Raw genomic sequence first — 24,877 nt, 5'->3', positions numbered from 1 at the left:
GGGGTCGACGGCGGGACAGGCGAGAACGAGGCCCGGTGAGGAGGTTAGCGGCAGGCAAGGGGTGAAGCCGGGAATTGAACCCTGGTGGTCTGAGTCCCAGCCTTGTGCTTTTTCCAGTTAAGTAGTCCATGCTCCCACTCATCACTCCTCCTCCAGAGATATGGAGAAGCCGTTGGGCCACTATCCAGTCTGCCATACACACCCTGAGAAGCGCTGTGGTCCAGTAGACCCACTATGAGTCTGGGAGACAAAAGACCAGGGTTTAGTCTTGGATCCGCCTCCGACCTTCATGGGCAAGTCACAGTGGCGTAGTGGATAGAGCATGGGCTTGGGAGTCAGAGGACGTGGGTTCTAATTCCGCCTCCACTACTTGTCTGCTGTGTGGCCTCGGGCGACTCACTTCACTTCTCTGTGCCTCAGTTACCTCATCTGTAAAATGTGGATTAAGACTGTGTGGCCTATGCAGGGCAGGAACTGTGTCTAACCTGATTTACTTGTATCCACCCAAGTGCTTAGTACAGTGTCTGGCACATAGTAAATGCTTAATAAATGCCATAATTATTATTATTAACCTTTCTGGGCCTCAGTATTTTCATCTGTAAAGTGGGGAATCTTGCAAATCATCAGAACTTGAGAATATTCTTGAAGTTAATCAATCAGTCATCTTTACTGAGCGCTTACTGTGTGCAAAACATTGTACTACTACTACTACTACTAATAATAATGATGGTTTTTGTTAAGCGCTTACTATGTGCAAAGCACTGCTCTAAGCTCTGGGGAGGTTACAAGGTGATCAGGTTGGCCCACGGGGGGCTCACAGTTTTAATCCCATTTTACAGATGAGGTAAATGAGGCACAGAGAAGTGAAGTGACTGGCCCAAAGTCACACAGCTGACAGTTGGCGGAGCTGGGATTTGAACCCATGACCTCTGACTCCAAAGCCCATGCTTTTTCCACTGAGCCACGCTAAGACTTGGGAGAGTACAATATAACAGAGTTGGTAGACATATTCCTTGCCCATAACGAGTTTAAGTCACTAAAATGGCTCTGCTCAGTGAAGAATATTCCCATAAAGAAACAGCTGTTTTGTCTGTTCATCTTTTTATCCAGGTTAGGTCTGTTTACCCTTCTCCTCTTTGGTCTCTTTGCACTTACCCCTCTGACAGGATCTCTTTTCTTCCAGTACGGACTCTTTCCTTTCAAAACAATCTGTCTTCCTCCTCCTGTGTTTTCTGTTTGTTTCCAAGACCCTCTGCTTCTTTATCCTTATTGTTGTCGAACTGATCAACAGGAGATTTGTCTTTCTGGGCCCTCAGTTAGCAGCAGCAACAAAGAGAGAACAGTTGTTCAGAAATGATGTCTGGGTTGGACCCTGTGATTCTATCTGGGGAAGACTTTCACTCATTCATTCAATCATATTTTTTTGAGTGCTTACTACTAATAATTATGGTTTATGTGCCGAGCACTGTTCTAAGCGCTGATGCAAAGCACCGTACTGAGAGGTTGGGAGAGTCCTCCCCTGACCCCGTTACGCCTAAAATTCAGGAAGCACCCAAACCGACACCGGAGAAGGCAGCACGGACGCTTCTCCCCTCCAAACCCCCCGACCCAAAATAGGGAAATCCAAACAAGACAGAGCTCCAAATCTTCCCTCAAATGCCCTCCTGGCCCCTTGAGGCTCAAAATTCTCTGGAGGGCTGTCCCGGATGATGATTAAAAAGGAATAATAATAATACAAGTTCCCTCTTCATTCCTTTTGTACCGTTTTCCATCCTGGATTAGAAACTTTTAGAAAGTACTGATCGATGGAATTTTTGGGTAGGGAACATATCCTCCAACTCAGTTCCATTGGCCTTTTCTACCTGTTTTCCCCAGCTGTGTGACTTTGGGCAAGTTACTTCACTTCTCTGTGCCCCAGTTACCTCATCTGTAAAATGGGAATTGGTAATAATAATAATAATAACAATAATAGTAGTGTTTGTTAAGCGCTTACTGTATGCCAAGCACTGTTCTAAGCACTGGGGTAGTTACAAGGTAATCAGGTTGTCCCATGTGGGGCTCACAGTCCTAATCCCCATTTTACAGATGAAGTAACTGAGGCACAGAGAAGTTTAGTGGCTTGCCCAAGATCACACAGCAGACAAGTGACGGAGTCGGGATTAGAACCCACATCCTCTGACTCCCAAACCCGTGCTCTTTCCACTAAGCCATGCTGCTTCTCTAAACTGTGACCCCCACGTGGGACACCCTGATTACCTTGTATCTACCCCAGCGCTTAGAACAGTGCTTGGCTCATAGGAAATGCTTAACAAATACCATCATTATTATCATTTATTACAGAATAATAATAAGCGGACGCATTCCCTGCCCACGACGAGCTCACGCCGCACAAAGGCTGGGCCGTGGATCCCCCACGTCTGTTCATGACGGTGAGGTAAACTGAACGGGCAGAGAATGTGTCCGTTTATTGTTGTGTTGTACTCTCCCAAGGGCTTATTACAGTGCTCTGCACACAGTAAGCGCTCAATAAACGCGACAATGAACGAATGAACAGATTGCATTATTGAGACGGAGAGAGCGCTTACATGGGTGTTGAAAGATTAGAGTTCTCTTCTCCGCTTTGTTCCCGTGGAGGCCGTAGCTGTATAGGGAAGTGTTTCCTAAATAAATAGTAAACAGACGTTCCCGTTGGCTCCGGCCGAGCAGCCCGAGCCTCTGATTTTTCAAAAGCAACGATTGTTTTGCCCGTAAACAATTCCCAAACAAGAAGCACTTATTTGATCTGTCGAGCTTGAAGCGGGCGTGTGTTTCCAGAGGAAAAGTCCTGCCCTGTGGAGAAGCAGCGTGGCCTAGTGGAAGGTGAATGGGCTTGGAAGTTGGAGAACCTGGATTCTATTCCCAGCTCTGCCTCTTGCTTGTTGTGTAACCTTGGGCTGGTCGCTTAACCTCTCTGTGCCTCAGTATCCTCATCTGTAAAATGGGTGTTCAGTGCCTACTCTCTCTCCTCTGTAGACTGTGAGCCCCATGAGGGACAGGGCTCTGTCCAATCTGATTATCTTGCATCTTCTCCAGCGCTTAGTACAATGCTTGGCACATAATGACCACTAAACAAGTGTCCTAATTATTATTACTAGCATTGTCTGCACCCATTAGAGAAGCAGCGTGGCTCAGTGGAAAGAGCCCGGGCTTTGGAGTCAGGGGTCGTAGGTTCAAATCCCGGCTCCACCACTTAGCTGTGTGACTTTGGGCAAGTCACGTCACTTCTCTGTGCCTCAGTTCCCTCATCTGTAAAATGGGGATGAAGACTGTGAGCCCCCCGTGGGACAACCTCATCTCCTTGTAACCTCCCCAGCGCTTAGAACAGTGCTTTGCACATAGTAAGCGCTTAATAAATGCCATTGTTATTATCATTATTATTATTAGAGAAGCAGCGTGGCTGAGTGGAAAGAGCCTGGGCTTGGGAGTCAGAGGTCGTGGGTTCTAATTCCAGCTCCACCACTTGTCAGCTGTGTGGCTTTGGGCAGGTCACTTCACATCTCTGTGCCTCAGTTACCTCATTTGTAAAATGGGGATTAAGACTGTGAGCCCCATGTGGGGCAACCTGATTTCCATGTGTCTCCTCCAGCGCTTAGAACAGTGCTTGGCACATAGTAAGTATTATTATTATTATTATTAGGATCATCCAGAATAAATTCTTGCACAAATGTATTTACTGCTAAATCTTTCTTGTGTGACTGTCTCACTCCTGGCTCATCGCTGAGTGTGGTTTGGAGGAGCTGAGCAGGAGCACAGGCCCAGGAGTCAGAAGGACCTGTTTTTAGTCCCAGCTCCCCAACTTGTCTGCTGGGTGACTCTGGGCAAGTCACTTCACTTCTCTGTGCCTCCATTACCTCATCTGTAAAATGGGGATGTGAGCCCTATGTAGGGCGTGGACTGTGCCCACCCTATTTGCTTGTGTCTTCTCCAGTGCTCAGTACAGTGCCTGGCATATAGTAAGTGCTTAACAAATGCCATTAAAAAGAAGGGCTGAGGGAAGGTAATGTCATTGATTGGTAACTAGCAAACATTCATTCATACAGCTGCATTTCTTGAGTACTTACTGTGTGCAGAGCATTATATTCATTCATTCATTCAATTGTATTTATTGAGCACTTACTTTGTGCAGAGTACTGTACTAAGCACTTGGGAAGTACAAGTCGTCAACATATAGAGAGGGTCCCTATCCAACAATGGGCTCACAGTCTAGAAGGGGAAGCAGCGTGGCTCAGTGGAAAGAGCACGGGCTTTGGAGTCAGAGGTCATGGGTTCGAATCCCGACTCAGCCACATGTCTGCTGTGTGACCTTGGACAAGTCACTTAACTTCTCTGAGCCTCAGTTACCTCATCTGTAAAATGGGGATTAAGATTGCGAGCCCCACGTGGGACAACCTGATCACCTTGTATCCCCCCCGTGCTTAGAACAGTGCTCTGCACATAGTAAGCGCTTAATAAATGCCATTATTATTATTATCTACCCCAGCACTTAGAACAGTGCATGGCACATAGTAAGCGCTTAACAAATATTATTATTATTGTTATTAAAACGGGGAGGGGGGGGATTCATAGAGGTGGGTCCGGGCTTGGTTAGAGGAGACTCTTGGGAGAGTACAATAATGAACAGACACATTCCCTTCCCACAATGACTTTACAGGCTAGAGAGGGAGACAGATATCAGTACAAATAAATAAATTACAAGTATGCACATAAGTGCTGTGGGGCTGGGAGGGAGGAAGAACCAAGGGAGAGGATCCGGGTGACTGCAGAAGGGAGTGAGAGAAGAGGAAAGGAGGGGCGTAGTCTGGGAAGGCTCCTTGGAAGAGGGGCCCAGGCCTGGCTCATTCATTCAATCATAGTTTTTTTAGTGCTTACTACTAATAATAATTATGGTATTTGTTAAGCACTTATTATGTGCCGAGCACTGTTCTAAGCGCTGATGCAAAGCACTGTACTGAGAGGTTGGGAGAGTCCTCCACCCCAAGCTCTGATAGCTGGCCCCCCAATACACACGCTTGGGAGGATACAGTGTATCAGACAAGATTCCCTGCCTACAGTAAGCTCACAGTCCAGAGCATCATCATTATAATAATAATAATGATGATGATGGTATCTGTTAAGAGCTTATTATGTGCCAAGCACTGTTCTAAGCACTGGGGTAGGTACAAGGTAATGAGGTTGTCCCATGTGGGGCTCGCAGTCTTCATCCCCATTTTACCGATGAGGTAACTGAGGCACAGAGAAGTTAAGTGACCTGCCCAAGGTCACCCAGCAGACAAGTGGATTAGAACCCATGACCTCCGACTCCCAAACCCATGCTCTTTCCACTGAGCCACGTGATGCTGATGATAATGCGATTTCCCAGCCTCCTCGGAGCTACAGAGCCCTTTTGAAACGTTTCAATTCACAGTTCGTCTGGATTTTGGATTTCTGCTTGGAATGTTGTGAACCAGAGGCAGTGCTAGGAGGTCATTTTTAGCAGTTATTATATTTATCCTGCACCTGTTTTGTGCAGAGCACTGTGCAAAGAGCTGGAGAAGCACACAAGAGGCAGTGTGGTCCAGTGGAAAGAGCATGAACCTAGGATTCATAGGTCCTGGGTTCTAATGCCGGGCCTGCCACTTACCTGCTGTATAACCAAGAACCAGTCATTCCGCTACTCTGTGCCTCGGTTTCCTCATCTGCAAAATGGAGATTCAGTATCCGTTCTTCCTCTTCTCTAGACTGTGAACCCCCTGTGGGACAGAGACCATGTTCAGCCTGATTATCTTTCTCCCTCAGTGCTTAGCACAGTGCTCAACCCATAATGAGTCCCTAACATCATCATCATCAATCGTATTTATTGAGCGCTTACTGTGTGCGGAGAACTGTACTAAGCGCTTGGGAAGTACAAATTGGCAACATATAGAGACAGTCCCTACCCAACAGTGGGCTCACAGTCTAAAACAGTCTAAAACAGTCTAACATATTATTGATGCACAGGTGATGAACCCAATTTTCCTGATTTTCATGTATTTCCTCGGACAAACATAATGCTGTGGTTACATTTTGAAAAAAGAGATCTTGTGATTTCCACGGTCTTTGAAAGGGAGGCATCAAGGCGAAAGCATTTGGACTCCGTCTAGCTGTGCGGATGTGTTGAGCAAAGATGAGGTGTGGTGTTTACGTACAGACTGGCTCTGTAGGTGTGGAGCGGTGAACACTAGTGCCAATATGCTTGAGCTGAGATTGTTGCTGAAACCCGAGTGGAATGACTGTGTGGGAGAGTACAAGAGATGAGGGGGTAGATTCTGTTTTATGGATAAAATGGTGGTAGAGAAATCCCGGTTTTTTTCTAGTATATGGAAAAGCAGTGGAAAAAGAAGACTGGGAATCAGGAGAACTTGGGTTCTAATTCCAGCTCCACCACTTGCCTGTTGTGTGACCTTGGACAAGTCCTTTACAGTCTCCATGCCTCACTGTCCTCATCTGTAAATTGGGGGTAAAATGCTGTTTTTGCTCCCACTTAAATTGTGAGTCGCATGTGGGACAAGGGACCGTGTCTTATGTGATCGCATTGTGTCCGCTACAGAGCTTAGCACCTTGCTCAGTACATAGTTAGTGCTTAATAGACACAGCAAGTATGCAGCAAAAGAGGTGGATGCAGGATTGTGGCTTAGTGGGAAGAGCATGGTTTTTTTTTTTTATAATGGCATTTATTAAGCGCTTACTATGTGCAAAGCACTGTTCTAAGTGCTGGGGGGGATACAAGGGATCAGGTTGTCCCACATGGGGCTCACAGTTATCACCCCTATTTTACAGATGAGGTAACTGAGGCTCCGAGAAGTTAAGTGACTTGCCCAACGTCACACAGCAGACATGTGGTGGAGCCGGGATTCAAACCCATGACCTTTGACTCCAAAGCCCGTGCTCTTTCCACTGAGCCAGGAACGTGGGTTCTAATCCCGCTTCTGCCACTTGTCTGCCGTGTGACCTTGGCCAAGTCACTTCACTTCTCTGTGCCTCGGTTACCTCATCTGTAAAATGGGGATTAAGACTGAGCCCCACGTGGGATGACCTGATTACCTGGTATCTACTCCAGCACTTAGAACAGTGCTTGGCACATAGTAAGAACTTAACAGGTACCATAATTATTATTATTATAGAGTGATCTGCACACACACCCAGTGAGTGCTCGATAAATACCATTGATTGATGGATTGATTAATAATAATAATGACATTTATTGAGAGATTGAAGAGAGGTTGGGGTGGATGCACACATTGCTTTGGAATTTTTGCATGCGAATGGATTTGAATATAGAGTGATCTGCACACACACCCAGTGAGTGCTCAATAAATACCATGGATTGATGGATTGATTAATAATAATAATGATGGCATTTATTGAGGGATTGAAGAGAGGTTGGGATGGATGCACACATTGCTTTGGAATTTTTGCATACGAATGGATTTGAATTTCTATGGGAGTTACGGCATTCTATGGGCACTTGTCCTGTTTTTTAGTGGGCAGGCCATCCTGTTAGTCCTGTTGGGTACTGTCACCTGTCGTCCGGGGACTGGTTCGTTCAGTAATGAGGGAGAGGGAGGGAGGGAGGGAGAGAGAGAGAGGGAGAGAGAGAGAGAGAGAGAGAGAGAGAGAGAGAGAGAGAAAGAGAGAGAGAGGCTGAATTTTATATAAAATTTATTCCGCAAAGTGAATTGAATTATTTATAATTGTTTAGGCGCAGTGGATTGAGCTTCCCTTTCAGGAGGAATGTAATCAATTATTCATTCAATTGTATTTATTGAGCACTTACTGTGTGCAGAGCACTGTACTAACAGCTTGGGAAGTACAATTTGGAGTTACAAGTTACAAGTTAGGAGTACAATTAGCAATATGCGAGCTTCCCAGCAGGAGGAACACAATCATACGTTAATCGCGCGTGGTTGAGGCGGCTAGCTCTCACCCATGTGCACTTCCCACTTGGGACGAATCCACTTACTTTCCCATACGGGAAGAATCCACTTACTTTCCCATACAGGAAGAATCCACTTACTTTCCCACATGGGACGAATCCATTCCATTACCCCTGCATGTGGTGGGCAGCTCGCTCTCACCATGTGCTCTCCCTACATGGGAGGAATCCACTTATGATCCCCATCTGCAGCAGGGCACATGGCTCCCACCCACGAGACACTCACCCATCCCGCGGCCCTTGCCTCGGTGTTTTGGTCCTGGTTGCAGAGCGGGCATCTGGCCTTCTGGGCAGAGAAAGACACGTGGGCCGCTGCTGTTGCTGTGTGTCTTGGTGTTCTGCTCCCAGAAGGTCAGAGACTCCTAGGCCATTCCAGCTTCTGGCCTCAGTTTATCCAATCTCTGCCCGCCCCCCCTCCTCCATACCTAATTTGATTGGCACGGGGGCGAGGGACACCTGTATTCCCGGCTTGGGCTGTCAATCCGGCAGTTTTGGTTGTGGGAGCGGTATCCCACCCTCACTTCCAAGTTCTGCCTGCTGGCTCAGGCGGTCACGGGATAGCATTTGACCTTGAGATGGCCGGTACCCCAGGGTCACCTTGGGACAGCTACAGATATGGCACTGAGCACCTTTAGGACCAATACTTTTTTATGGTATTTGTTAAGCACTTACTAGGTACCAAGCGCCATTCGAAACACTGGAGCAGATACGAGCCAGTCAGGTTGGACACAGTCCCTGTCCCACATCGGACTCACAGTCTCAAACCCCATTTTACAGACGAGGTGACCGAGGCACAGAGAAGTGAAATGACTTGGCCAAGATCACACAGGATGCAGGTGGCTTTTATTTTCACCTCCATAGCATCCCTCCGCTGTTGGGTAGGGACCGTCTCTGTATGTTGCCAACTTGTACTTCCCCAGTGCTTAGTATAGTGCTTTGCACACAGTAAGCCCTCAATAAATACGATTCAATGAATGAATGAATGAATCCCTCCGTCACACCTCCCAAAACTGAGTTCCGTGGCTCAGAAACGGCTCCCGTGTTCCCCGGGACCTGGGAGGAAATCTGGAGGCTCTGGAGCTGGTGGTGTGTCTGGAAAAATGCTTGAGATTTGGGTGAACTCAACATGCTTTTGCAAAATCCCATGCCACCAAGCTCCTGTGCCATTAATCAATCAGGCACTTAGTGTACTGAGTGCTCAGTGTGGGTTGGCACAGTGGATAGAGCCCAGACTTGGGAGTCAGAAGGTCATGGCCTCTAATCCCAGCTCTGCCACTTGTCTGCTGAGTGACCTGGGCGAGTCATTTCACTTCTCTGTGCCTCAGTTACCTCATCTGTAAAATGGGAATTGAGACTGTGAGCCCCATGGGGAACAGGGACTGTGTTCAACCTGCTTTGCTTGTATCCACCCCGAAGCTTAGTACAGTGCCTGGCACATAGTAAACACTTAACAAATACCAGAATTATTATTCATTCACTCATACTTATTTATTTATTTTTAATGGCTTTTAGTAAGCGCTTACTATGTGAAAAGCACTGTTCTAAGCGGTGGGGAGGTTACAGGGTGATCAGGTTGTCCCACGGGGGGGGCTCACAGTCTTCATCCCCATTTTACAGATGAGGTAACTGAGGCCCAGAGAAGTTAAGTGACTTGCCCAAAGTCACACAGCTGACAATTGGTGGAGCCGGGATTTGAACCCATGACCTCTGACTCCAAAGCCCGTGCTGTTTCCACTGAGCCACGCATCTTCTCACAGCTCTTAGTGAGCGCTTACTGTGTGCAGAGCACCTACTAAGTGTTTTTCAGTGTTATTAGTATTAACACTGTACTAAGCTCTTGGGAGAGAACAGCACAAAGGAGTTGGTAGTCACTCTTCTTGCCCTCTGGAAGCTTACAGTCTAGGACATTGTGGGAGCCATTTGGATGGAGAGAAAAGGGTGGATCCTGAAAATGTTTGTCTACAGACTTGTCAACAGATTTGTCCACAAACTCAGTAGGTGGGTTGTCTCTAGACTGGAAGCTTCTTTTTTTTTCTATGGTATTCGTTAAGCACTTAGTTTATCTTGACAACATGTGCACGTTTTGGAGTTTCCATATTCCTGCCTCAGTTAGACCGGGCTGATGAGTCCATTCAAAAATAATGATAACTGTAATAGAGAAGCAGCATAGCCTAGGGGAAACAGCAAGAGCCTGGGACTCAGAGGACCTGGGTTCTAATTCTGGCTCCGCCACTTGTCTGCTGTGTGACCTGGAGAAGGAGGTTAACTTCTCTGTGCCTCAATTACCTCATCTGTAAAATAGGGATTAAGACTGTGAGCCCTATGTGGGACAGGGACTGTGTCTAACCCAATTATCTTGTATCTACTCCTGCTCTTGGTATAGCATCTGGCACAATGTAAGTGCTTAATAAATACCGCAATTATTATTATCGCTATTACTAGTATTTGTTCAGTGTGCACTGTACTAAGTGCTGATACAATGTAAGCAAATTGGACCAAGTCGCTGTCCCTCTTGGCTTTCACAGTCTGATTGGGAGGAAGATCATCCATTTGCGATATCAATACTTGAATTTTCTCAATCAACTAATAATATTCATGGAATACCTAATGTGTATGGAGCACTGAACATTCAGTAGAGTAAAGCAGTGTGAATTAGTGGAAAGAGCTTGGGCTTGGGAGTCAGAGGACCTGGGTTCTTATCCCACCTCCGCCACTTGTCTGCTGTGTGACCTTGGGCAAGTCACTTAACTTCTCTTTGCCTCAGTTCCCTCATAAGTAAAATGGGGATTAAGACTGGGAGCCCCACGTGGAACACCTGATAACTTTGTATCTACCCCAGCACTTAGAACAGTGCTTGGCACATAGTAAGTGCTTAACAAATGCCATAATTGTTATTATTATTATTAGTAGTAGTAGTAGTGATAGAAAGCAGATCCTTTGCCAACCAGGAGCTTACGGTCTTTTGGGGTGGTGGAACGATTAAGTAGGTCTAAGCTGCCTTCTGGAAAAAGAAGGTAAGAGCTCCTCGGTTTTTTCAAAGCCACAGTTGAGCTGATTTTTTTTTTCCCTACTCAGAACCAACATACTTCTGTAGAATTTCATTGTCCTAATTGTTCCTCATTGAGGATCGGTAAGAGGCGAAAACGAGAACATTCCCAGGCCCTGTCAACCACAGACACGTCAGCACACCGGGGGACCGTCTTTGTGTGTGCGCAGTGGGGTCGGAATGTAGGTCTCACACTGGCTTTTTGGCCTGCCTCGCTGCCCGGCGTCAATGCCGCTGACTGGAGAGAAGACAGGCAGCTGTAAAAAAGCAGAATAGTTTTGCAGGTCCTCTTTTTTTTATGGTATTTGTTAAGCACTTACTGTGTGCCAGACAGTCTGCAAAGAGCTAATCAGCTTGGACACAGTCCCCGTCCCACATGACTGTGAGCCTTAATCCCCAGTTCATAGATGTGGTAACTGAGGCCCAGAGAAGTGAAGTGACTTGACCAAGGTCACACAGCAGACAAGTGGTGGAGCATGGAGTAGAAACCAGGTCCTTCAGACTCCCAGCCCTGGGCTCTGTCTATTAGACCACACAGCCTCTTCTATCGCAATTAATCTATGCCCCTGTTGTCTTCACCTGTAAAATAGGAATTCAATACCTGTCGTCTATCCTCCTGAGTCTTTGAGCCCCGTGTAGGAATGGGACTGTCTCCAGTTCTTCATATCTCGTATCAATCCCAGAGCTTAGAGGTTTTGCACATAGCACTGAACAAATAGCTCAATAATAATAATACTCGTAGTATTTGTTAAGCGCTATTTGTCAAGCACCGTACTAGGCAGTCACTCATTCAGTCAGTCGTATTTATTGAGCACTTACTGTATGCCAAGCACTGTACTTAGTGCTTGTGAGAGTACAGTATAATAACAAACAGGCACATTCCTGCCAACACTGTCTAGAGGGGGAGACAGACATGAATATAAATAAATAGATAAATAAATCAATAAATTACAGATATATACATATGTGCTGTGGGGATGGGAGGAAGGATGAATGAAGGAGCAAGAAAGAGCGGCTAAGAAGGGAGTGGGAGAAGAGGATAGGCAGATTTAGTCAGGGAAGGCTTCTTGGAGGAGATGTGCCTTCAATAGGGCTTTGAGGTGGGGGAGAGCACTGGGGTAGATACAAGATAGCCAGGTGAGGCACAGTTTCTGTCCCACATGTGGCTCCCAGTCTAAATAATAATAATAATGATGGCATTTATTAAGTGCTTACCATGTGCAAAACACTGTTGTAAGCCCTGGGGAAGTTACAAGGCAATCAGGTTGTCCCACAGGAGGCTCACAGTCTTCATCCCTATTTTACAGATGAGATAACTGAGGCCCAGAGAAGTGAAGTGAAGGCCCTACTGAGAGCTCACCTCCTCCAGGAGGCCTTCCCAGACTGAGCCCCTTCCTTCCTCTCCCCCTCGTCCCCCCCTCCATCCCCCCATCTTACCTCCTTCCCTTCCCCACAGCACCTGTATATATGTATATATGTTTGTGCATATTTATTACTCTATTTATTTATCTATTTATTTTATTTGTACATATCTATTCTATTTATTTCATTTTGTTAGTATGTTTGGTTTTGTTCTCCATCTCCCCCTTTTAGACTGTGAGCCCACTGTTGGGTAGGGACTGTCTCTATATGTTGCCAACTTGTACTTCCCAAGCGCTTAGTACAGTGCTCTGCACACAGTAAGCGCTCAATAAATACGATTGATGATGATGATGAAGTGACTTGCCCAAAGTCACACAGCTGACAGTTGGCGGAGCCGGGATTTGAACCCATGACCTCTGACTCCAAAGCCTGTGCTCTTTCCACTGAGCCACGCTGCTTAGAACAGGTATTGAGTCCCCATTTTACAGATAAGAAAGCTGAGGCACAGGAAAATTAAATGACTTAACCGAGATCACACAGCTGGCAAGTGGCTGAGCTAGGATTAGAATCCAGGTCCCCACATTCCCAAGTCCATGATCTTTCCACTAGGCCATGTGACCTGCTTATCTTGTATTTACCTCGCTTGTATTAAGCAAGGTATTAATTGTATTAATACAATTCTTGGCTCGTAAAAGCACTTAACAAACACCACAAGTGCTTGGGACAGTGCTTTGCACACAGTAAGTGCTCTATAAATACGATTGAATGAAAATACGATTGAATGAACAATGAACTCCTCTCCCAATCCCTATGGCATTGAACTGGGATGTGCCACTCAGCCTCAGTTTAGGGAAAGAATTGAAGGAACTTTGAGCCGGCACATATTTTCTTGTCCTACATAGCAGTGGGATGACCAGATGTCTGGTTTTATGCCTGTTTTCGGCTGGTCTTGCTACCGTCTAGTACACGGCCGCCGCCCCAGATGCCTTTATGTCGGGAATTTTATTTTCCAGTCCCCAGCCTCCTGGCACTTCAGCTCCTACTACGAAATTCTGTGGTTCAGAAGTGGCACCTCTGTTTTCAGGGTTACAGGAGTGTGGGCAGGGAACGCATCTACCAACTCCATACTATTGTTTTCTCCCAAGTGCTTGGTCCAGTGCTCTGCACATAGGAACGCTCAGTAAATCCCATTGATTGATTAGTTGATTGACTGGAAATGCAGTGGCTTTGGAACCAATGGATGGAGTCGGGGGGCACCCCCATAGGGGATGGGTGGCCTCAGCCTACTTGGGCAAAATGGTGCATAAGATTCAGTCATTGTCACATTTATTGAGCTCTAACTGTGAGCGAGGCACTGTACTAAGCGCTTAGGAGAGTACAGTATAACAACAGGCACATTCCCTGCCCACAACGAGCTCACAGTCTAGAGGGGGAATAATAATAACGGTATTTATTAAGCGCTTACCTTGTACCAGGCCCTGTAATAAGTGCTGGGGTGGGTACAAGCAAATCAGTTGGATACAGTCCCTATCCCACATGGGGCTCACAGTCTCAAACCCCATTTTACATATGAGGTAACTGAGGTACAGAGAAGTGAAGTGACTTGCCCCAGGTCACACCACAGACAAACGGCAGGGCCGGGTTTAGAACCCATGACCTTCTGACTCTCAGCCCCATGCCCTATCCACCACGCCATGCTGATGCCATTACGTAATGCCGGATACCTTCTACATTGGGTGGGTCGAATGCCCACCTGAGCCATCGGGGCCATTCTAGATTGTAAGCTCCTTGAAGGTAGACATCGTGTCTATCACTCTACTGGACTCTCCCAGGCACTTTGTTCAGCATTCTGCACAGAGTAAATGCCACTGATGGACTCATTGTGGGCAGGGAATGTGTCTGTTATTTGCTTATATTGCACTCTCTCAAGGTCTCATTACAGTGCTCTGCACACAGTGGGTGCGTAACAAATATGATTGACTGATTGGCTGGGTTCAGGGGTGAGTTGGCCCCATCAATCCCATTTCCACTCAATCAATCAATGGTATTTACTGAGCACTTACTTTGGGCAGAGCACTTCAATCTACACTTCACGCTGCTGCCCGGATCATCTTTGTGCAGAAACGCTCTGGGCACATTACTCACCTCCTCAAAGATCTCCAGTGGCTACCAATCAGCCTACGCATCAGGCAAAAACTCCTCACTCTTGGCTTCAAGGCTGTCCATCACCTCTCCCCCTCCTACCTCACCTCCCTTCTCTCCTTCTACAGCCCAGCCCGCACCCTCCATTCCTCTGCCACTAACCTCTTCACTGTGCCTCGTTCTCGCCTGTCCCACCATCGACCCCCAGCCCACATCCTCTCCCTGTCCTGGAATGCCCTCCCTCCCAACATCCGCCAAGCTAGCTCTCTTCCTCCCTTCAAAGCCCTACTGAGAGCTCACCTCCTCCAGGAGGCCTTCCCAGACTGAGCCCCCTCCTTCCTCTCCCCCTCCTCCCCCTCCCCATCCCCCCCCGCCTTACCTCCTTCCCCTCCCCACAGCACCTGTATATATGTTTGTACAGATTTATTACTATATTTTATTTGTACATATTTACTATTCTATTTATTTTATTTTGTTAGTATGTTTTGTTTTGTTTTCTGTCTCCCCCTTCTAGACTGTGAGCCCGCTGTTGGGTAGGGACCGTCTCTATATGTTGCCAGCTTGTACTTCCCGAGTGCTTAGTACAGTGCTCTGCACACAGTAAGCGCTCAGTAAATATGATTGAATGAATGAACAGAGTTGGTCGACGCATAAGCAAAGCAGCGTGGCTCAGTGGAAAGAGCCCGGACTTTGGAGTCAGAGGTCATGGGTTCAAATCCCGGCTCCGCCAATTGTCAGCCTCAGTTCCCTCATCTGTAAAATGGGGATTAAGACTGTGAACCTCCCGTGGGACAACCTGATCATCTTGTAACCTCCCCAGCTCTTAGAACAGTGCTTTTAGACTATGAGCCCACTGTTGGGTAGGGACTGTCTCTATATGTTGCCAACTTGTACTTCCCAAGCACTTAGTACAGTGCTCTGCACACAGTAAGTGCTCAATAAATACGATTGACGATGATGATGCTTTGCACATAGTAAGTGCTTAATAAATGCCATCATTATCGAGCCCATTGTTGGGTAAGGACCGTCTCTATATGTTGCCAACTTGTACTTCCCAAGCGCTTAGTACAGTGCTGTGCACACAGTAAGTGCTCAATGAATACGATCGAATGAATGAATTTATAGAGCGCTTACTATGTGCAGAACACTGTGCTAAGCGCTAGGGAGACTACAGTACCACAGAATTGGCAGACACATTCCCTGTCCATAACGAGCGTAGATGAGTGAATTCCCTGCCCACAGGTTCCAGAGTTTCAGGGAGCTACCCCCCCAGTCACACCCCTGTCTTCACAGAACCAAACAGATGAGTCTCATTTTACCCTCTTGATGTTTCTTATTTTTTGATGAGCCCCCAGGGAGAAAAATAATAATAATAATTGTAATAATTGTGGTATTTGTTAAGCACTTATTGTGTTCCAGGCACTGTACTAACTGCTGGGAATGCATGAGCCTTCAACTTGGAGCATCTGGCTAATGTGACCACGGATTTCTTAAACTTCCTCTGCTACAGTTTCCTTTTGTGTAAATGAAGGTTGACTAAGTCTGCAAAGGGCTTTGCAGGCCTTCAGCAAATGGTGCTGTAATAAGGCGAGTTCATTGGGTCACTGTTAGATTTTAATAAGGCCCTCAGAAACAGTCCTGTCGGGCAAAGCGAAAGCCAATTTAAAGGTTAACTCCTGCAACCCTACGTTCAGTGGTTCAAATCCCGGCTCCAGCAATTGTCAGCTGTGTGACTTTGGGCAAGTCACTTAACTTCCCTGTGCCTCAGTTACCTCATCTGTAAAATGGGGATTAAGACTGTGAGCCCCATGTGGGACAACCTGATCACCATGTATCCTCCCCGGCACTTAGAACAGTGTTTTGCACATAGTAAGTGCTTAACAAATACCAGCGTGGCTCAGTGGAAAGAGCCCGGGCTTTGGAGTCAGAGGTCATCGGTTCAAATCCCGGCTCCGCCACTTGTCAGCTGTGTGACTTTGGGCAAGTCTCTTCACTTCTCTGGGCCTCAGTTACCTCATCTGTAAAATGGGGATTAAGACTGTGAGCCCCACGTGGGACACTGATTACCTTGTAAACTCCCCAGCGCTTAGAACAGTGCTTTGCACATAGTAAGCACTTAATAAATGCCATCATTATTATTATTATCATAAAGGTGTCGCCTCTTGGGGGTGGAGAGGGCAGCTGTATTGATCTCATATATACAGGAACAAGGGGCCAGCTCCAAGATGCTCTTTGACCTGGAAGCTCTTCAATTAGCAACAGTCCCATCTGGCTTTTGCCTAAACTCATCTGTTTTGAGCACAAGAATGGTACTTGTTGCATGCCCAGACTTTTTTTTTAATGGTATTTGTTAAGTGCTTACTATTTGCCAGGCACTATACTAAGCACTAGGGTAGATTCAAGCTAAACAGGATGGACACAGTCTCTGCCCCACCTGGGGCCCACAGTCTTAATCTCCGTTTTACAGATGAGATAGCTGAGGGACAGAAAAGCAAAGTGACTTGCCCAAGGTCAATCAATCAATCAATCAATCGTATTTATTGAGCGCTTACTATGTGCAGAGCACTGTACTAAGCGCTTGGGAAGTACAAATTGGCAACACATAGAGACAGTCCCTACCCAACAGTGGGCTCACAGTCTAAAAGGGGGAGACGGAGAACAGAACCAAACATACCAACAAAATAAAATAAATAGGATAGAAATGTACAAGTGAAATAAATAAATAAATAAATAAATAGAGTAATAAATATGTACAACCATATATACATATATACAGGTGCTGTGGGGAAGGGAAGGAGGTAAGATGGGGGGATGGAGAGGGGGACGAGGGGGAGAGGAAGGAAGGGGCTCAGTCTGGGAAGGCCTCTTGGAGGAGGTGAGCTCTCAGCAGGGCCTTGAAGGTCACACAGCAGATATGTGGCGGAGCCGGAATTGGAACTCAGATCCTTCTGATTCCCAAGGCCGTGCTCTATCCACTAGCTCATGCTGCTTCTCAGTGCACTGCACTAGGTGCTTGGGAAATTCAGAACAAAAAAGTGACCTGTTTCCTTCCCACCTGGAGCTTCCAACTCTAATGGAGGAGAAGCTACACCTTTGAACCCCGACCCTTGAGAAGAAAGTCACTCCCACTCTTGGGCAGGATTCTTGGCAGTAGGGAGAGCCTGGTGCATGGCTAGTCACAGTGTAAAATAAAAACAATCCCGAGGTGGTTTGGCTTCCAGCACCTACACTAAGAAGAAAAAATCCCAGTTCGGCCAGAGCCCCTTCAGTCACCCAGATCCAGCATTTACCTTGCCAGGAGGGATGATTTCTGTTAGTCAACAGACCAACACCCCCTGCCAATAAGGGCTCAGCTCCAAAGAGGCAGGAGGGTGAGTCATAGAGTTCCTCATCTTCCCATCCAAAACCTATTCTCCCTGTGTCTTTCCCATCACTGTAGACAGCACTACCCTCCTTCCTGTCTCACAGGTTCACTGAGGTTTTGGCATTAGCTTCAGCATGGCTCAGTGGAAAGAGCCCGGGCTTTGGAGTCAGAGGTCATGGGTTCAAATCCCGGCTCCGCCAATTGTCAGCTGTGTGACTTTGGGCAAGTCATTTAACTTCTCTATGCCTCAGTTACCTCATCTGTAAAATGGGGATTAAGACTGTGAGCCCCCCTAGGGACAACCTGATCACCTTGTAACCTCCCCAACGCTCAGAACAGTGCTTTGCACATAGTAAGCACTTAATAAATGCTATTATTATTATTATTATTATTAACTCATTTCTCTCACTCATTCCACATGTTCAGCGTCATAGAATCCTGTCATTTCCACCTTCCCAGCATCTCTAGAATCCACCCTTTCCCCTCCATCCAAACCGCTACCACATTAATCCAAGCACTTATCCTATCCCACCTTGATTACTGCATCAGCCTCCTTGCTGACCTCTCTGCCTCCCATTTCTCCTTACTCCAATCTAGACTTCACTCATTTTTCCAAGAAAATGTTCAGTTCACATTTCCTTACTTCTCAAAAACCTCCAATGGTTGCCTACCCACCTCCGTGTCAAACAGAAACTCCTTGCCATCAGTTTAAAACATCCAATCATTTACCTTGCTGATTTCCCCCTACACCCCAGATTACACACTTCACTCCTCTAATGCTTTATTCTCTGTACCTCAATCTCATCTATGTTGCTGCCGTCCCGTTGTCTGTGTTTTCCCTCTGGTGTGGAACTCCTTCCTCCTTTATAGAAATAACAGCCCACCACTTTCCCCCCCTTCAAATCAATCAATCAATCAGTCAATCAATCATATTTATTGAGCACTTACTGTGTGCAGAGCATTGTACCAAGCGCAAAGACTTGTTAAAATCACATCTCCTGTTTACTTGATTTCATTCATTCATTCAGTCGTATTTATTGAGCACTTACTGTGTGCAGAGCACTGTACTAAGCACTTGGGAAGTACAAGGTGGCAACAGATAGAGACGGTCCCTACCCAACAATGGGCTCACAGTCTAGAAGGGGGAGATAGACAACAAAACAAAACATGTGGACAGGTGTCAAGTCGTCAGAACAAATGACGTCTGTCTCCCCCCTTCTAGACTGTGAGCCCGTTGTGGACAGGGGTCATCTCTATTTGTTGCTGAATTGTACTTTTTAAGTGTTTAGTACAGTGCTCTGCACACAGTAAACGCTCAGTAAATACGATCGAATGAATGAGTGGAAAGAATCTCCTCCAAGAGGCCTTCCCCAACTAAACCATCATTTTCCCTACTCCCTCGCTCGTATGCTTCGGCGATGCACTTGGATCTGCTCCCTTGAAGCACTTGTTATCCACCCCACCCTCAACCCCACAGCTCTTAAATAAATGCCCATAATTCATGTTAATGTCTGTCTTACCCTCTAGACTGTAAGTTCCTTGTGGGCAGGGAATATATCTACCAAGTCTGTTTCATTGAACTATCCCAAGCACTTAGTACAGTGCCCTGCACACAGTAATCACTCAGTAAATACCACTGATTGATCAATATTGTTGTTATAGTACATTTCACTCCCAAGTGTTCTTTCTGCTTTCATCTTTTCCTGCAGAGGTAGAGCATATTCATTCATTCTTTCATTCATTCAATCGTATTTATTGAGCGCTTACTGTGTACAGAGCACTGTACTAAGCGCTTGGGAAGTACAAGTCGGCAACATATAGAGACTGTCCCTACCCAACAAACGGGCTAACAGTCTAGAAGCATATTAATTCTGTAGGAACCGAAACCTCTCCCAGATAGAAAGTGTATTTGCAGGGGGAAAGGATTTAACCATTAGAATGGGAACAAATACATTTCAGAACAGGGAGGAGGTAGTAGCTTATTTAGTAGTCGCTTTTTGGAATCGAATAGACAAGAAGTTAGACATGTTGGTCAAAGGGCACAGTTGCTCATTGTCCTCTTCAGCACCAGCACTACCTAAGAAGGCAGGGATCATGTCTTCTAACTCTGTTGTGCTCTCCCGAGTGCTTAGCACAGTGCCGTGCACACAGTGGAATGTAAGCTACTGCGGAGGGCAGGGATCGTGTCTTAATAATTGAGGTATTTGTTAAGCACTTACTACACGCCAAGCTCTCCTTTCAGGGTGGCCCCTGGAGAGTTTCCAGTACTCTACCAGTCTCGACTGTGGGAGGGAGTCGGGCAGAAGCTTATCCATTCCATTCCAAGCTTGGGCAGTGGCTAGTGAGTGGAAGGCAATCTGCTACAAGTCAAAACTCCCCCGTGCTGGGCAGCAGCAGCAGCGTGGGAGAGAGTCAAGGGCAGAGACTCGAGTTTACCACGCAGAAGGAGGCAGTGGTAAACCACTTCCATATTTTTACCAAGAAAACGCTATGGATCCACTACCAGAATGATTGCAGATGGAGGAGGGATGTTCTGGGAGAGATGTGTCCGTGGCGTCGCTATGGGTCGGAGAGGACTCGACGACGTAAGGCAAGACACTCCAAGCACCTTACTAAGCGCTGGAATCGATGCAAGATTATCAGGTCCCACGTGGACGCATGGTCAAAGTAGGAGGGAGAACAGGCCTTGAATCCCCTTTTTGCAGGTGAAGGATTCCATGACCTGCTCACAGTAGATTGTAAGCTCCTAGAGAGCGAGGATAGCATCTTCTAACTCAGTTGAGCTCTCTCAGATGCTTAGTACAATTCATTCATTCAGTCATTTATTGAGCACTTACCACGCGCAGAGCACTGTACTAAGCATTTGGAAAGTACAATTCAGCAACTGTACCACTGTCATTATTATTATTATTATTATCAGTCGATCGGTTGTATGTTCTATCTGTTAGCCAGCCATCCGGCCATTTTGCCAGGACCGTTGCTGATGGTGCTTCTTTCCTCTCCTCCCGCAGGTGAGAAGCCTTACAAATGCTCGTGGGAAGGATGCGAATGGCGCTTTGCACGAAGTGACGAGCTAACACGACACTACAGGAAACACACGGGGGCGAAACCATTCAAATGCAACCATTGCGACAGGTAAAGGAGAGAGCCACCCCGGGCTTTCATGGGCCATTTTGTGGGGACTTCAGAAGAGAGCTAGAGGAAAACTGGAGAAAGAAATCCCTCAGCTATATCTGTGGGGCCAGAACATCCCCGGCATCCTCGGGAATGGGAGACACCTGGCACAAGGATTTCTGAGTATTTGGTGACGGGTGCCTCTCCAGCAGTCGAGGCCAGAGTAATAATGGTATTTATTGAGCACCCCCAGGTATTTTCCTCTTCTCCCTCTCCCTTCTGCGTTGCCCTGATTTGCTCTCTTCATTCATCCCCCTGCTTCCAGCCCCGCAACACTTATGTGCATATAACACCGTAACTACTGTTTATTTGAAGGGAAGTGACATAGTGAATAGAGTACCGGCCTGAGAGTCAGAAGGTCATGAGTTCTAATCCCAGCTCTGCCACTTGTCTGCTGCGTGACCTTGGGCAAATCAGTTCACTTCTCTGGTCCTCACTTACCTCAACTGTAAAATCGGGAATGAGATTGTGAGCCCCATGTGGGGCAGGGACTGTGTCCAACCCGATTTGCTTGTATACACCTCCGTGCTTAGTACAGTGCCTTGCACACAGTAAGCACTTAACATATGCCACAATAATTATTATTTTTTATATTATGTGCCTCTCCCTTGAGTCTGTAAGCTCGTCGTGGGCAGGGAATGTGTCTGTTTATTGTTATAGTGTACTCTCCCAAATGCTTAGTACAGTGCTCTGCACAGTAAGAGCTCAATAAATACGATTGAATAATTAAATGAATGAATGAACGGTGCTGTGCAAAGTCCTAACCCATAGCTTCCCCATTTGACAGTAGGGTGGGGTGTGGCCTCTTGAGGGTTTTCCTAGAAAGAAGAGAAAAAGAAGGTGAAGAGCTGCCCTTCCCTGGAGAAGGTGAGGTGACATGCCCCTATCTCTGAACCCAACTAGACTTTAAGCTCCTTTAGGGCAGGGCTCAGTTCTACTAACTCTGTAGTACTATCCCACGTACTTGGTTTAAAATTCTGTGCACAGTAAGTACTTAATAAATGCTCCCGATTGATCTCTGCACCAACCAAAATAAGTCTTTGACCCCCATTGCCACATGATTTGCTGTTGGTATTGGTGACAAGAGTGAGGCTGATAGCCTTTTCTTCTCGACTCCTTAGAACTAAGCGTCTAGTACAGTGCTGTACACACACTAAGCAGTCCGTTGATTGATCAAAACCTGGAAATGGGAGCATACCGAACCTTCTGTTAAAACAATCTCTAGTTCAGTAAAGAATGAGGTCCCTGAAAGTTCTCACTCCCTGATTTATGGTATGGTATTTATTAAGTGCTAAACACTGTTCTAAACTCTGGAGTGAATACCCCAGATACCCCTAATCAGGTCAGAAAAAGCCCATGCTGTACACAGGAATCACAATCTGAGAGGAAAGGAGAGCAAGTATCCTATTCCCATTTTTGAGATGAGGAAATTGAGGCACAGAGAGGTTAAGTGACTTGCCTTGAGTCACAAGGCAGGTTAGTGGTAGAGGGCTCTAGGATTAGAACCCAGATGTCCTGACTCTTTCCACTAGACCACAGCATTTATGTGCATATCTATAAATTATATTTTATAAATATTTTATTTATAGTAATGTCTGCCTCCCCTTCTAGACTGTAAGCATGATGTGGGCAGGGAATGTGTCTGTCAACTCTGTTGTATTGTACTCTTCCAAGTGCTTAATACAATGCTCTGCACACAGTAAGTCCTTAATAAATACCATTGAGTGATTGATGATTGATTGATTGATAGACTGTGCCACTTGCACATTCTCTTCTGCTAGATTCTAAACTCCTTGAGGGGAGGGATAGTGCCTATTAACTCTATGGTACTCTCCTTAGTGCTTAGTATAGTGTTCTGCACAGACTAAGCACACAATAATAATAGTAATTATAACACTGGCATTTGATTCATTCATTCATTCAATCGTATTTATTGAGTGCTTACTGTGTGCAGAGCACTGTACTAAGAACTTGGGAAGTACAAGTTGGCAATTTGATAAGTGCTTATTATGTGTCAAGCACTGTACTAGGCCCCGAGATAGATACTAGAAAGTCGAGTCACAAAAAAGTCCTGTCCTGTTCTTTCTCCTATTAATCAGACTGGGAAGTCCAAAATATTCAAGAGGGACAAGAGGAAGGATTTAGAAAAACTCTTCATATTCTCTTTTAAACCTTCAGAATTTGGCCCTAGGCAACGGGGGAGATGGGAAGAGCCTACAGCAGCAACAACTCCCCTCGTGATAATGATCATCATCATCAATCGTATTTATTGAGCGCTTACTGTGTGCAGAGCACTGTACTAAGCACTTGGGAAGTACAGATTGGCAACATATAGAGACAGTCCCTACCCAACAGTGGGCTCACAGTCTAAAAGGGGGAGACGGAACAAAACCAAACATACTAACAAAATAAAATAAATAGAATAGATATGTACAAGTAAAATAAATAAATAAATAGAGTAATAAATATGTACAAACATATATACATATATACAGGTGCTGTGGGGAAGGGAAGGAGGTAAGATGGCGGGGATGGAGAGGGGGACGAGGGGGAGAGGAAGGAAGGGGCTCAGTCTGGGAAGACCTCCTGGAGGAGGTGAGCTCTCAGTAGGGCCTCGAAGGGAGGAAGAGAGCTAGCTTGGCGGATGGGCAGAGGGAGGGCATTCCAGGCCCGGGGGATGACGTGGGCCGGGGGTCGATGGCGGGACAGGCGAGAACGAGGTATGGTGAGCAGATTAGCGGCAGAGTGGAGAGTGCGGGCTGGGCTGGAGAAGGAGAGAAGGGAGGTGAGGTAGGAGGGGGCGAGGTGATGGACAGCCTTGAAGCCCAGGGTGAGGAGTTTCTGCCTGATGCGCAGATTGATTGGTAGCCCCAGAATCCCCAACTAGAGGCCTACTGGCTAAGGGGAAGCCTGAACCGGGTTTTGATGTAATCCAATAACGTGCTCGCATTGGAGCCGGTTAGCCTTCTAATCCCGTTTCTCTATTAGAAAAGAAGCTTAAGAAAATCAGCCATCTTTTGAATGCAGCACTAAGTATCTCAGTTTTGATGAGAAAATGCTTCAGTATGCTAAGAGAGAGAGAGATCTGGTCACCTCCGCGGCTGGGCAACACATTGGGCAGCTCACTGAGCGGCTCCCTGGGTGATTACTTTCATGCATCACACTGACCTGGTTGCTCCTTGAACATCAGCACTACCCAGTTGGCTCACGTTCGGCTGGTGAACCCTAGAGACGTGAAAACATGCAGTGCCTCTGCAGACCTGCTAGTGGTTGAAAATATTTTCTGGGAACCACATCTTTCTGAAAGGTCTCAACCATGCCGCTAAAAGTCAAAGGGTTTGGGATGGTCTTTTGCAGCATTCAGCATCTGTTTTCAGCTGAAGGGATAACATTCAAGTCATACAGTGTCCAGAGCACTGGACTAAGTAATAATGATAATAGTAATTGTGATATTTGTTAAGCACTTACTATGTACCAGGAACTGTACTAAGTGCTGGGGTAGATACGAGGTCATTGGGTTGGACACAATCCCTGTTCCACACTGGGCTCACAGTCTCAATCCCTGTTTTACGGATGAGGTGACTAAGGTACAGAGAAGTGAAGTGACTTGCCCAGATTCACACAGCAGAGAAACGGCACAGTCAGGATTAGAACCCAGGTCCTTCCAACTCCTAGGCCCACGCTCTTCCACTAGTGTTGGAGAGAGAATCAAGGCTATCGGTTGAGATGTAGTTCCTGGCCCAAAGGAGACTCAGCCTCTTTCCCCATATTCTAAAGTTGGAGCAGGAGCCGGCTAGAA

At 46.4% G+C, this 24,877-nt stretch overlaps 1 protein-coding gene and 1 non-coding gene across 3 annotated transcripts in view; both read left to right on the top strand.

The window, feature by feature from the left end:
- Positions 1-24,877, top strand: part of KLF7 (Kruppel like factor 7) — a 136,967-nt gene that overhangs the window by 104,906 nt on the left and 7,184 nt on the right. For both annotated transcript variants that reach the window (XM_038749181.1, XM_038749182.1), the window contains exon 3: positions 20,916-21,039. In XM_038749181.1, coding sequence (XP_038605109.1) covers positions 20,916-21,039 — 124 coding nt within the window. The remainder of the gene's footprint in view (positions 1-20,915; positions 21,040-24,877) is intronic.
- Positions 20,137-20,272, top strand: LOC119931169. The gene has a single exon (XR_005452026.1). It is a non-coding gene; the product is annotated as a small nucleolar RNA SNORA7 (small nucleolar RNA).

This window comes from Tachyglossus aculeatus, chromosome 7, assembly GCF_015852505.1.
Source record: "Tachyglossus aculeatus isolate mTacAcu1 chromosome 7, mTacAcu1.pri, whole genome shotgun sequence".
NCBI lineage: Eukaryota > Metazoa > Chordata > Mammalia > Monotremata > Tachyglossidae > Tachyglossus > Tachyglossus aculeatus.
This window is presented reverse-complemented; position numbering and strand designations above follow the sequence as displayed.